General features: G+C 38.3%; 1 protein-coding gene across 4 annotated transcripts in view; it reads left to right on the forward strand.

Moving 5' to 3' along the window:
* Nucleotides 1–367: 367 nt before the first annotated feature.
* The window catches only part of LOC146485606 (uncharacterized), a 203764-nt gene continuing 191616 nt past the window's right edge, over nucleotides 368–12515 (forward strand). Inside the window, exons 1-8 of one of the 4 annotated variants that reach the window (XM_085103421.1) lie at nucleotides 368–1254; nucleotides 2803–2948; nucleotides 4128–4373; nucleotides 8119–8283; nucleotides 8906–9019; nucleotides 9488–9613; nucleotides 11714–11810; nucleotides 12045–12263. In XM_085103421.1, coding sequence (XP_084959547.1) covers nucleotides 1086–1254; nucleotides 2803–2948; nucleotides 4128–4373; nucleotides 8119–8283; nucleotides 8906–9019; nucleotides 9488–9613; nucleotides 11714–11810; nucleotides 12045–12263 — 1282 coding nt within the window. In that variant the 5' untranslated portion in view covers nucleotides 368–1085. The remainder of the gene's footprint in view (nucleotides 1255–2802; nucleotides 2949–4127; nucleotides 4374–8118; nucleotides 8284–8905; nucleotides 9020–9487; nucleotides 9614–11713; nucleotides 11811–12044; nucleotides 12264–12515) is intronic. The other 3 variants (XM_085103420.1, XM_085103419.1, XR_014863388.1) reach the window with 3 other exon arrangements.

Genomic DNA, 12515 nt, shown 5'->3' on the forward strand with positions numbered 1-12515 from the left:
CAGGAACTTATATGTTTTGCTGAAGCTAAACTTATCAAAAGGAAATATCTGTCACTTTATTTCTGTTTTAAGGACCTCTGCAGCTGATCAACAGTTTTTGTAGGGAAATTTTCTTTGAAGTGGGAAAGTAATGTGAACTTTCAGAAATGGTTAGTCATTTAAAAGGAAACGTAACGAAAGCGAAAATATGTCCGCGTAGACATTACTTATTCGAATCGTGATGAGTGTTGTCCATTTAGAGAGTTGACTTTTTCTATTGTACATTATTATTTAGAGACTAAATTTAATAAACGTCGCGGCGAAGGGCACATTCATGTATGTTTACTTCTAGCGCAGTACAGGGGGCAGGAGCTCAGAGGAGAAGGAAGGGAAGTCGACTGAGGAAGGAAAAGCGTACACAACAAGCAAAATATCAAAAGTGACGTTGATACGCAAATGTGACAAGGAAACTTGCAGCCATAACCAATACCTTGCAACAGCAAAAACAAAGACAACGAGACTTGAACCAGTGAAGAAAAGGAGGGAACTGAAAATACAGTGGGAAGGGGGAAGTTTATGACTCCCAAGGGACAGGCGGAAGTGAGTGATTGTCCAGACCGGCAAATGAATCTCACGTGATTCATTCTGATAATCTACTCTCATCACATTAAGCTGCTTAGTTATCAAATCACAGATCTATTAGCTGTTATGATTAGGTGGTATTTAAATTGCGCTAAAACAACTTCAGTTTCAGCGCTATTTTTACAAGCAGACATCGTCCAGAATGCCTTGCGCTCTTTTAAATTAAGGCGAGAAAACTTCTTTACTTGCTTTTATCCCGCGTTTTTAATTACAAGTTCATTTCCCTTTGAAATGCTTTGATTACGAAAATAAGTAAACTTGCTCAATACTATAAATAATGATTTTTTTTATCCGGACTATAAATTCATATTATTTATCCCTCCAAATAAAGCTGATGAGTTCAAAGTTACGCTGTCTCAAAATGTCACAGCTGAAGTTTCTTTGCTAAGATTTTATTGCGTAATTAGTTTTTTTGTATAAATGCCATCATTGTTTTAGAGGAATTGATACACCCTTGCTAACGTATGAGGAATCACGTGGGTTGTCAAACAGGGGTTATAAAACAGCTGCGTATAGGTCCAAGTCAAGGACTGCTCCTTTGGATTTCCCAAGATTGCTTCAAGATGAATCATTGGAAAATATTAGCATTGGTGTTTCTCTTATACCTGCAGAATTTTGTTTCTACCGTGAAAGGTAAGGTAGTGCACTATAACCTAACTCATATAATGAAATGGTTAGGAATATCTATTCATGTACATTCTCTTTTTATTGAAGACATCGAAGCGTTGGAAGCCAGTTGCGAAACTTTTTCAAAACGTAGTTTGTATTTCGTAAATTTCATTTTAAGGAACAGTTAAACATGGATTTCAATTATTCTTTTGTGACTTGAGTTTCTGTTTTTGGTTGATAATTTGAGGACATATTAAAAATTGTACTAAATAAATGGAAATCAAGGGCACGCCCCCTGCAGGAAGATACCAAATGTTCTTATATTGCTGCGAAAACGAAAAAAAACAATAAAAGGCAATGAAATTTAGTTCTTTGAATTCCATTTATGTCTTCTCCTAGAAGTACTCATGAAACAAAAACGTTTAGTGCCTTTGATAAAAGAGTACCGAACATTTCCGGTTTTTATAGCCTTACACTGCCCTGGAAAATTCCAGCGTTTGTAAAATCAAACAACATTGATACCGAAATTCTTAATTTGTTTCGTGTGGTTTCAATTTTGCAAAGGTTAATAACCTCTTAGTTCAAATAATACAACGAAAATTGAAGTTGCGCAGACAAGCATGATTTTGCAGTACTTGGCAGCACAACAACTCGTGATCCCAGCATAAATCAGCTATTGAAGTTGACAACGATGACACGTTAAAAACAGAGTTGTTTAGAGGTCGACCAAACCTGCATTTAAGGTCTTCATTTCAGCTTACTTTCTTGAAGCATTAATTTCAGCACAAAAACCTTTTTTCGGCAGACAACCTTCTCTCCGTCTCGAGTTCAAAATGAAACTGTTATCAAAAGACTGTACACACCCCCCTTTGGAATTTAATAGTCGTTCCACTAAATGGGTTCAGCGATGAATTTCAACAGCGCCGAATTAAATTATTTTGGTGAGAATATACTATGCAATTTTGTTAAACGGTTGCAGGATTTTATGGTCAACTAACGAAGTCTTTTCTTCTTTAATCTATTTTGCGTTTATTTTCGTGAATAGTTTGGGTTAAAATATTGTGCTATTCATCAAATACCTTGAAAATGTAAACAACAATTCTAAAGATTCTCAAAGTCGTCACATTGAGAATAGGAAAGTTTTAACAGTAAAATCTCAAAGTTCGTGACTTGTTTGTGCAGCCTTATCGATCTAGGAATTTTACGACCTGTGGATCTTAAACAATTTATGGTATTTCCTGCTGGGCCGGAACAAGCCTTTACTTGCAGAAGGGTTTTGTTCTCTTTCGGGTACATTGTTACATCAGTACCTTGTCAGATTTCAAAACAGTATGGTGGCTAATTACTTTCATGTTTTGTAACTTTAGAAGACATCAATCTGAGTTGATTCTTCCTTATAGGGAGCTTTCTTATTTTACATCTGTGATGCACCATTCATTCCATTAAATTGTTATTTATTTTTTTCTTTTCCGTCTGATGCACCTTTACTCCTCTTACAGCACCCCACCCCCTTTCCTCTATTCTCTCCTTAATCACAATATCTTTAAACTGGATTATCTTTTAAATCCTTAGGTGTAACCATGCAGAGAGGGAGAATAAATTCAACTGAGATACCACAGGGGTGGAACTGCAACAGCGGCTGTGATATACCTGATCACTGTACATTGCCACGTTGCACCAATGTGGTATTCCCTCAGACGTTTAGTGGATCGGGAACGGTAAGTTTATAACTCTAAGAATGACAATGAACTTCATGGTGATTCCAGGGGCATCTTGCTTTTTAATCACATCCTTGGGGAAGTTAATTTCCTTGTTTTGAGCCCCAGGGATATTCAATGCGAGCGACTTACCCTACTGAAATATACCGCGTCCAACATCTGGAAAGGAATTTGGTGTTTTTTAACGTTTTTTTTTTATGCAGCAGAAAATCTTGTTTTCCTATGATTTTGATGCTGCGTTGCATGTTGTTTCGCAGATTAACTTTTCGCTTAATTCCGACAAATATAAGTTTGTCTGAACATCGGATGAGAGATAGAATTGTATGAAAAAGGTAAAATTTAGTTGCCGCCATTGCTGGGTGACAGTTGTCAATTGAACCTTAAACAAATGAATAAAATATTTTAAAATTCTTTCCTTGTTTGCTACGTGGACGACTAATGATAACATCACGTGATCCGTGTGTGAAGAAAGTATACAAAAAGAAGATTGCATACGATAGAACTGTGATTGTGTACCAGTCATTAGCCTGCATTTCCTTGTATGTATTTCCAAACCATAAAGCTCCAGTAGTATCAAGTTGCTTGGGCTCTTAGAAGGTTACAAGTTATTTTATTTTGGGTCACGTAAATCAAAGGAAAACAGAAAAAAAAAAAAAAAAAAAAAAGACAAAAGTGGCATAAACAAACTTTTCTGAATAGAGCACGGGAGGGATAGTGAGTGGCTAAGGGGAAACAAAACAACTCCTTATCCCCTCTTCCCCACCCCCAAAAAATTATAACAATAATAATAGCCTGTAATAATTAAGAAAAAAACCGTTTTCAATAAATGATGACAGGTACTATGGGTGATGATGACATATCCAATATATCTACTGGGTCCCGCAATTTCCTCTGTTATTTAACTGAGCTCGTTGAGAACGTAAAATGAAAAGATTGATTGTTCTCCAATCATTCATGCTTTATTACAGTTATATTTCTAACACGTCGGAAAAGTTGTTGTTATTATTTTGAGACTGGAGATTTTAGAAAGAGGGGGAAATTTAATAGTTTTTAATCTCTATACTACTTGATTGGTAATGTTCCTGAATTTGTGAAATACAAACAAACGATATATGTTTATTCATAAGATGTTACTCTCCTGCTCAATGTTCTTGTACTTTTCTAACTTTTAACTTTTAGGTTCGAGTGTTTGTGTCACTGAGTCATGAGGATTCCTCTATTGTTCATTCACCGTCAGCCTATTGGACAACCGAGATAAATACTTCAGGGTTTCAGCTATGTCAGCGTGCAACGGGCTCCACAAATGGCACAGGAACAATCAACTGGGTGGCCTTCCAAGACAAACCAGAAATATCACATGGAACTGTAACTTTTTATGGAATATGGACGACAGAAACCAAGTGTGATAAAGTGACCTTCTCACAGGTTAGGCAATAGAAGTGACGTTAAAGCTAACGATATATAAACTTTTCAATTTTCACGTTGCCCGTTTAAAGCTTAAAAGCAAGAAGTCCGCCCGCCCTGCCCAGTTAGATCAAGTGTCAAGTCTTGCGATTTTGAAATTCCTTACCGTGTTCCCTTTTATATCAGACAACAACCAAGAAGAAACAGCTATTGAATCTTACAGAACCAATTTTTCAATGCCATCAATGAAACTTCCTCAGCAGTTCTTCTGTGCGCATGCTCAGTGACTTCCCATTCGAGTGCGCACTAAACAACAGTGCTGACTATCTCTTCAGCTCAGCAAAGTACGTCATTTGATGGCAATAGATATCACTTAAATGGTGAAATTCTTATGTAGACTCTCCAAAACTGGGACTTGATCTCAATGATTGAGAAAAGCAGCAACGAGATAAAATACAAAACAATAATTTTCACTAAGTCCCAAAACGTAAACAGCTAATTCAGAGATTGAAAGTGAGATTATTATGCAGCTTAGTAAACAGAACTATAGAAGAACGCTGATAAAAAGACGTATTGAGCATTTACCCAGCACTAACTGAAAAGTAAAAAGCATCTTCTGCCGCACAGAAAGTTACTACCATCATCACAGGAAAGTGCAACTTGGACCGTTATACTCCTGAAGCTTTTTAGGGAATGGAAATTTAGAATGAAAGTGTGCAAAACAGTGCAACATAATAATCAGGAAATCAGCACAAGTGGAAACTACTTCTCAATTCTACCTTAAGGGCGTACTTAGAATTTTCGTCTTCTGAGTCAAAGTTTAGAGAACTGAACTTTTCAGGGCAGCATGAATAGCACCAGGAATACCGTAATAAAGTACGCCAGAAGCTATCCACAGGCTAAATTACTCAGAATTGACCGGATATGTCTAACAAAACAAGCAGCACCACTGTACACGACACATTTGAATACTTCCACACATGTACTACGCCTGAAAACTGGACACTTGCTTTTGAATATTTCTTCGTACATCGAAATATTCCGGAAATGTTTTCTGCTTAGTAGCTTTCATTTGAAAGGTCATGTCGTAGGATTTAGTCCTATCCGCAAACTCAAAGGTGGAACCACCCTTAGGCCATTCATAAATAAAACTACGAAGAACTTCGTCTGATCCATAGACTCAAAAGCTAGAACCACCTTGCGCCGTTTATACTCAAGTGTCAGAATGAACTTCAACAGCGTAGTGTCATTCACCATTAGTAGGAGTGTTCAAGGATATGTTTTTTATATAATGCTCTACCTTGACTAGTTTTCAACATCACCTAAATTTAATTATCAATAACGAAAACAGGTAATCTCTATTGAGAAAAGATTATGGACCTATAGAACGAATTTAATTGTCGCATTTAACCCAAGCTAAATGTTTTTCTTTTTATCAACGATTGAAATAGCTTTAAGAGATTATCTCCCGAAATAAACCCTATTTGCGTTTTAGAATTAAAAAAGTGTTTTTTTAAACGATTATCAAGGATTGACCTCTGACTCGAATTTTATGCTTTGATGATCTGCTTTGAGTTCATTGACAAATCTGGCATGATATTGTTATTGTTTTGTTTCTCAAAGGTTCTCAGTGTTTTTAGGATTAAGCTAAAGTTCTCAATGTTAATTGCATGACCAGAACGTTATACGATAAAATACAGTATATTTGTTTGGCTGTTCAATATTTTATAGCTGTAACACAACTTTTGGCCAACATAGCTTAATTTCCTGCAATTGTGTTTCATTGATCCAAGTATTGCGTGTGTGTTGGATGAATGTTTACACAATGAAAGGTTCTTAAGGGTAAACACACGCACTTTAGTCTTGGCATGCTTCATTGGAGGAATACGTGACAAGTCTCTTTTAGCATAAAGGGAGGGGGGAAGGAGTTCTCATGACCCAAATTTTAATCTTATTTTGCTTTGTTTTACATTTGACTACACCCCTACCGCATCCCCACTTTTCTTTTTATTTTATTTTTATTTATTTATTTTTTTCCCGAGAAAAACGGCCGAAGCAATCCTTTATCGGGTTCATTTTTTTTAGCAGGTTCTTCACTGCCTGTTCTGAATTCGCGTTCGACTTCTCCACTCTTCTGGGGATATTTTGGACTATTTCTGGTGTGTTTGATTCTCCACTCCTTGGCAAAGTGTACGAATTCTGTATTATCAAACTGAGGACCATTATCGTTCAGTGTGTGCTTGTCAGGTCATCCCTCGTAGCAGTGCACTTTGATCTCTAGCTGCAGACTGGATCCTCTTCTTGTGCTTCCATGATTTGCTGTAGTCTTGTGTCTGAGCCAGGCAGTGAAGATATCACACTTCCGACATGCACAGTCGTTCTTTATCATAGCTTATCGACTGGAACATTTGATCTTGAGCTTGGAGTCTCCTTGAAGTGGAATCTCTTTAGTCTCATTCTGAATCGCTGACTCTATGGCAGAACTTGATCCAGTGTGTTACTACTCACATGTGGTACCAGGGCTTTGTAATCCGTTTCCAAAACGATTGACTTCACCACGATGTATTTTCATGATTTCTCGCACACTTCTGTCAGAGCTAGAACTTCCTTGTCTATCTGTCTGTATTTGGTTTCGGTGGGTAGCATCGCTCTGACATGAACGATACTGGCCTCGATCCAGAAGTTGTCCGCTTGGAGCTGAAGAATGACCACGACTAAGCCTTGCTCAGGTCACAAAAGGCTAGTACCGGGACTTGTGTAAGGTCAGCTTTGCTTTGCTTGAACGCGCTCTGCAGATAACTTCTCCAGATCCACTGGTTCCCTTTTGAAAGCAGTTCTCTGATGCCCTTCGTCTTGTCAGCAAGATGTTCGAGAACTCGCTAAATTAGTTCATGCCAAGAAATGTGCTCCCTTTTGCCAAATTCTGTGGTGGCGGTGGGTCTGCGATTGTTTGAAACTTTAAAGTATCAACCTCGATGGCACTGGAGGTTATGGCGTGACAGGGTTAGCGCTGAAGTTGCACTTTGCATGGTGGGGTGTCATGCCAGCTTCTAACGACGCATACGAGCATCTTCTAGCCTCTTATCGTGTTCTTCCCGGTTTCTCCCGTGGAGCAAGGCGTCATCTATGTTGTATTTGTCGCATGTTATTCCCTCCAGCATCTGACTCATGTTGGAATTTCTTTGAACCAGAACTGATTCCTTTTGAGTGACGAGTTATGGACTGTTTTTGAGACCAAATTCCTTGAGGTGGCAGATCGTCATTAATATGCCCCGCTCATTCAGAAAAAAGTTCGTGATATGGAAAATTGTCCATGGATGACCGGCAACATAAAGAAAGACATTCGCCAACGCGACTATCTGTTAAAGAAGGCGCGAAAAACATCGTGCGATAAAGACTTGCTTGCGTATAAATCTATGCGAAATTGGACATACGATTCTGTCAAGAAGAACAAACAAACTTATAACAAGAAGCTAATTGAGAATCACCAATAAGACGCCAGAGCCTTTTGGAGGACAATGAAAACAATCCTTCCGGGGAAAAGAAATCAACAAAGAAACGTTGTTAATGGTCTTGATCCCCTGGCTAGCTTGTCCGAGAGACCACACCTCGATCGAAATCTCCGCTTCCCTTCCTCCTCTCCTCCCCCTTTCTAGTTCCAGGGTATGAAGTTTGAGAAACAATTGAGTATCTTTTAACTAATAGTCACTGTGAATGATTTGAATCATCATTTGCCTGACGTAGTGTTCAAACACTTGCTTTGCAGAGCTTTGGTGGAAGACCTACTGTGTTTGTCACCGCTAAATATTCTCGCAGTACAAAACCGAATGATGCAGTCTATGTTTGGTTGGAAAATCTAGAAAGTCGGGGATTTGAAGTCTGTATACGAGAATTCTTGCCTTTTGACGGAAAACACCAGGATACAATTGTGGTAAGCCACTAACCGTTGAAAATAAGTTAAAGGTGACTCAACTAAGTTTAAATTTCGTGAAAATGATTTAACTGATCGAAGGCGTTTTAGTAAGTGGTGCTTTCGCTGTTTAAACGAAATCAAAGGCTTGAACAAATAAATCTCGAAAAAAACTAATCCAAAGCGCTTACTTAATTGAGCACAAAACTGTTTTATAGGAAAAGCTGCTATGGCTAGGCGTTAAAGATAGTCTGTTTGTATTCCCTGTTCATCAAACCAGAGGACATTTTTTCCTACAGAATCTCCATGAAAAACATTGTTAGGCGCATCCGCATGTGTTGCAAGTACTCAATTAGTCCTTTTATATCGACTGTCGTGCTATGAATTAAGGACATGGAATGTTTTTATCTAGTGCTAATAGTATTAACACGTGTCAAGATCCTGCGGTCCTTCACGTGCTTCTTGTCGTGTGTAACATGTTGCTCGTTTACACGCGGTTACCAAATGTGGCTGTAAGAATAGTTATGTTTTATAAAGAATTAAAACAAAACACAACCCGCTTCTCTGACTACCACCCTGTACTTGGCGGTAACATCAAAAATGGAAATACCAGTAATAATAATTGAAATTTTTCTTTTTATAGGACTGGTTCGCTTTCCTCGGCAATGGCTCTCACCTCAATTTTACGATCACTAAAGAAGCGGTTTTTCCCAACAAAGGCAAACCCTCAGCTAAGGACAACTATGGATTCTGTCAGGTAAGTGACAGCTGTCATTCACCTTGCTTTCAGTTATGAAGCAAATCAGAGCTTGCCTTTTTGTTATACTGGCATAATAAACCTAACTTGTGGTTAAACTTTCTATTCTCTTAATACTATCAATCCATTACCCAGCAGGCAAGAATTAAGAATAAACAGAAAACATTATCTCAAAATATTCCTTTACAGAGCACTATGAAAATGTACAGCTCTTTTAAGTAAATTATTAATAAAAATTTAAAAAGAAAAATGAACATTAATGAAACAAATATAAATAAATAGATAAATAAACAAATAAATATAAAAATATAAAAATAAACAAAAAGTTACTAAAAAAGTTCCTGAATAAACTTTCTTTCCTAATGATTGTTTGAGTTACTTCACCGTTAGGTAAGATTAATCAGTACTTCCGTCTAGATTTATAAATCTAAATTGTTGTTTGTTTATTCATTGATCTACCGTTTTCAGGAAGTGCCTTTTAACACCACGTTCTATGCGTCACCAGTGGTCCTTGTTTCCGTTCACCACCAATATGACCGTCAAGCAAAAAGCTTCGTTCCTCCAGAAAAAAACGTCATCACGGCCTGGGTTGAGGTATGATATTACCAGCTGTCCTATTTTCGCTCTATAAGACGTGGATTTTCCCTGCAAGAAGGGACCCTAGGAAAACGCGCTTTGTTCCAAATGGGGTTCAACGGATGCAAAAGACAAGTAAAACAATCCCTCTATGGAAAGGGAACCTGAAAAACAATCAGAACGCGCTTTGTTTAAAATGGGATTGAACGGATGAACTAGACAAGCTAAACGATCCTCCTTTGAGAGGAGACCCTGGGATAGGAAACAAAACGCACTTTGCTCTTAAAGGGGGACACTGGGAAAATAATTGAAACGCACTTTGTTCTAAATGGAGTTGAACGACTGAACTAGACAAGTTAAAGAATCCTCCCGGGCGAAGAGACCCTGGCGAAAGAATCAGAACCCACGTTGTTTCAAATAGGGTTGAAAGGCTTAACTAGAAAAGTGAAACAATCGTCCTTTGGGAAGGGACCCTAAGAAATGAATCAGGACGCACTTTGTTCTACATTGGGTTAAAAGGCTGAACTAGACAAGTGAAGCAATCCTCCTTTGGGAAGAGACCCTGAGAAAAGAATCAGAACGCACTTTGTTCCCAATTAGGTTGAAGGGCTGAACTAGACAATTGAAACAGTCCTTCTTTGGGAAGGGACCATGAGAAGAGAATCATAACGCACTTTGTTCCAAATTTGGTTGAAAGGCTGAACTAGACAAGGGAAAAAATCCTCCTGGGGGAAGGGACTCTGAGAAAACAATCAGAACGCACTCTGCTCGAAATTGGTTTCAGAGGCTGAACTAGACAAGTGAAACAATCCTCCTTCAGGAAGTGACCCTGAGAAAAGAATCAGAACGCAACTTTGTTCCAAATGGGGTTAAACTACTGGACCAGACAAGTAAAACAATCCTCCTGTGGGAAGGGGCCCTGAGAAAAGAAACAGTACGCACTTTCTTCTAAATGGGGTGAAGCGGATGAACTAAATAAGGCAATCAATCTTGCTGTGGGAAGGGACCCTCAGAAAAGAATCAGAACTCACTTTGTTCCAAATGGGGTTGAAAGGCTGAACTAGACTAGTGTAACAATCCTCAGTGGGAAGGGACCCCAGGATAAGAATCAGAACGCAGTTTGTTTCAAATGGGGTTGAACTGCCGAACTAGACAAGTAAAAGAATCAGAAAGCATGCTGTTCCAAACGGGGTTGAACTGCAGAACTAGACATATAAAAAAATCTTCCTGTGGGAAACGACCCTTATAAAAGATACAAAACGCACTTTGTTCTAAGTGAGGTTAAACGACTGAACTAGACAAGTGAAATAATCCTCCTTTGGGAAGGGACCCTGACCAAAAAATCAGAACGCACTTTGTTCCAAATTGGGCCGAAAGACTGGACTAGACAAGTGAAATAATCCTCCTTTGGCAAGGAACCCTGAGAAAAGAATCACAACGAACTTTGCTCCAAATGGTGTTGAACTGCTGAACTAGACATGTTAAACAATCCTCCTGTAGGAAGGGACCCTGAGAAACGAATCAGAACGAACTTTGCTCCAAATGGTGTTGAACTGCTGAACTAGACATGTTAAACAATCCTCCGGTGGGGAGGGACCCTGAGAGAGGAATCAGAACGAACTTTGTTACAAATGGTGTTGAACTGCTGAACTAGACAAGTAAGAAAATCCTTCGGTGGGAAGGGACCCTGAGAATAGAATCAGAACGCACTTTGTTTCAAATTGTTTTTCAAGTTCTAAAATAGACAAGTGAAACAATCCTCCTGTTGGAAGGGATCCTGAATAAGAATCATAACGCACTTTGTTCCAAATGGGGAACACTGGGAAAACAATTAAAATGCACTTTGTTGCAAATGGGGTTGAACGGATGATCTAGACAATTTAAGCAATCCTTCTTTGGGAGGGAACTCTAAGAAAAGAATCAGTACCCAGTTTGTTCCAAATGGGACTGAACTGCTGAACTGGACAAGTTAAACATTCCTTTTGTGGGATTGGGGCCTGGAAGGACGTTGGAAAAAAATTCAAAATATTTCTAAAGTTATTAATTATAAAGATCTGGCTTTTTACCTAAACATGACAAGAGGAGTATGTGTTATCAAAATGGTATTATTTTTTGCAGGAAGTTGGCCTTAAGGGTATGAAGATTTGCGTTAAAGACTTACAGGGATCAGGAAGTGGTCACGACCCTTTAACAGTCAGCTTTGCTGTGATTGGGGGTTGGTTTTTCATTTATTATATTTAGGGTTTTTTTTTTTGTGTTTTAATTAACCTTTTAGTTAATTAATTAATTAATTTATTTATTTCTATTCATTTATTACATTTCTACCAAAGTTAATAATCTTTCCTTACAATGCCGAGAAGAAAGCATTTCAAGAAATTCTCATTTTACATGAAAGTATGACATTAAAGAAAATATTTAGCTATTTTTAATTGTTGTTTTTGTGTCACAGATCTTAATCCCTGCCTTAATGTGCATTGTCCACGGTTTGGAGTGTGCAAGACGTACAGTGCGCATGACGCCCGTTGTGAGTGTTTTGAACAATGTCCCTCCTATCAGGATCCAGTGTGCACTGCGAATGGAACAACATACGACAACAAATGCTGGCATGAGTTAAATTACTGTAGAGGACTAGAAAATGACCTGGTGTACCATCCAGGAAGTTGTGAAGGTAAGAGAGATACTCTATAATAATACCTTCCATAAAAGCTCAACAGAAGACCTTATTATACAGTTGTACAGTCTTCTTTGGAAGACACGAGAAACTTATGTTCTGCAAAAAACTCACTCAGCTATCTGCAGAATATTCAAAAGACAGCTAACAACAAAAGCAGAAGCGTAGTAACCATAAAACAAGGTCTCATGTGCCAAACCACAAGTTAATCGGGGACGTGGGAGCTGCCAAACTGGAGAGGGGTTAATA

The sequence above is a fragment of the Pavona decussata genome, unplaced genomic scaffold (genome assembly GCF_977016875.1).
Source record: "Pavona decussata unplaced genomic scaffold, jaPavDecu1.1 SCAFFOLD_26, whole genome shotgun sequence".
Classification (NCBI taxonomy): Eukaryota; Metazoa; Cnidaria; class Anthozoa; order Scleractinia; family Agariciidae; genus Pavona; species Pavona decussata.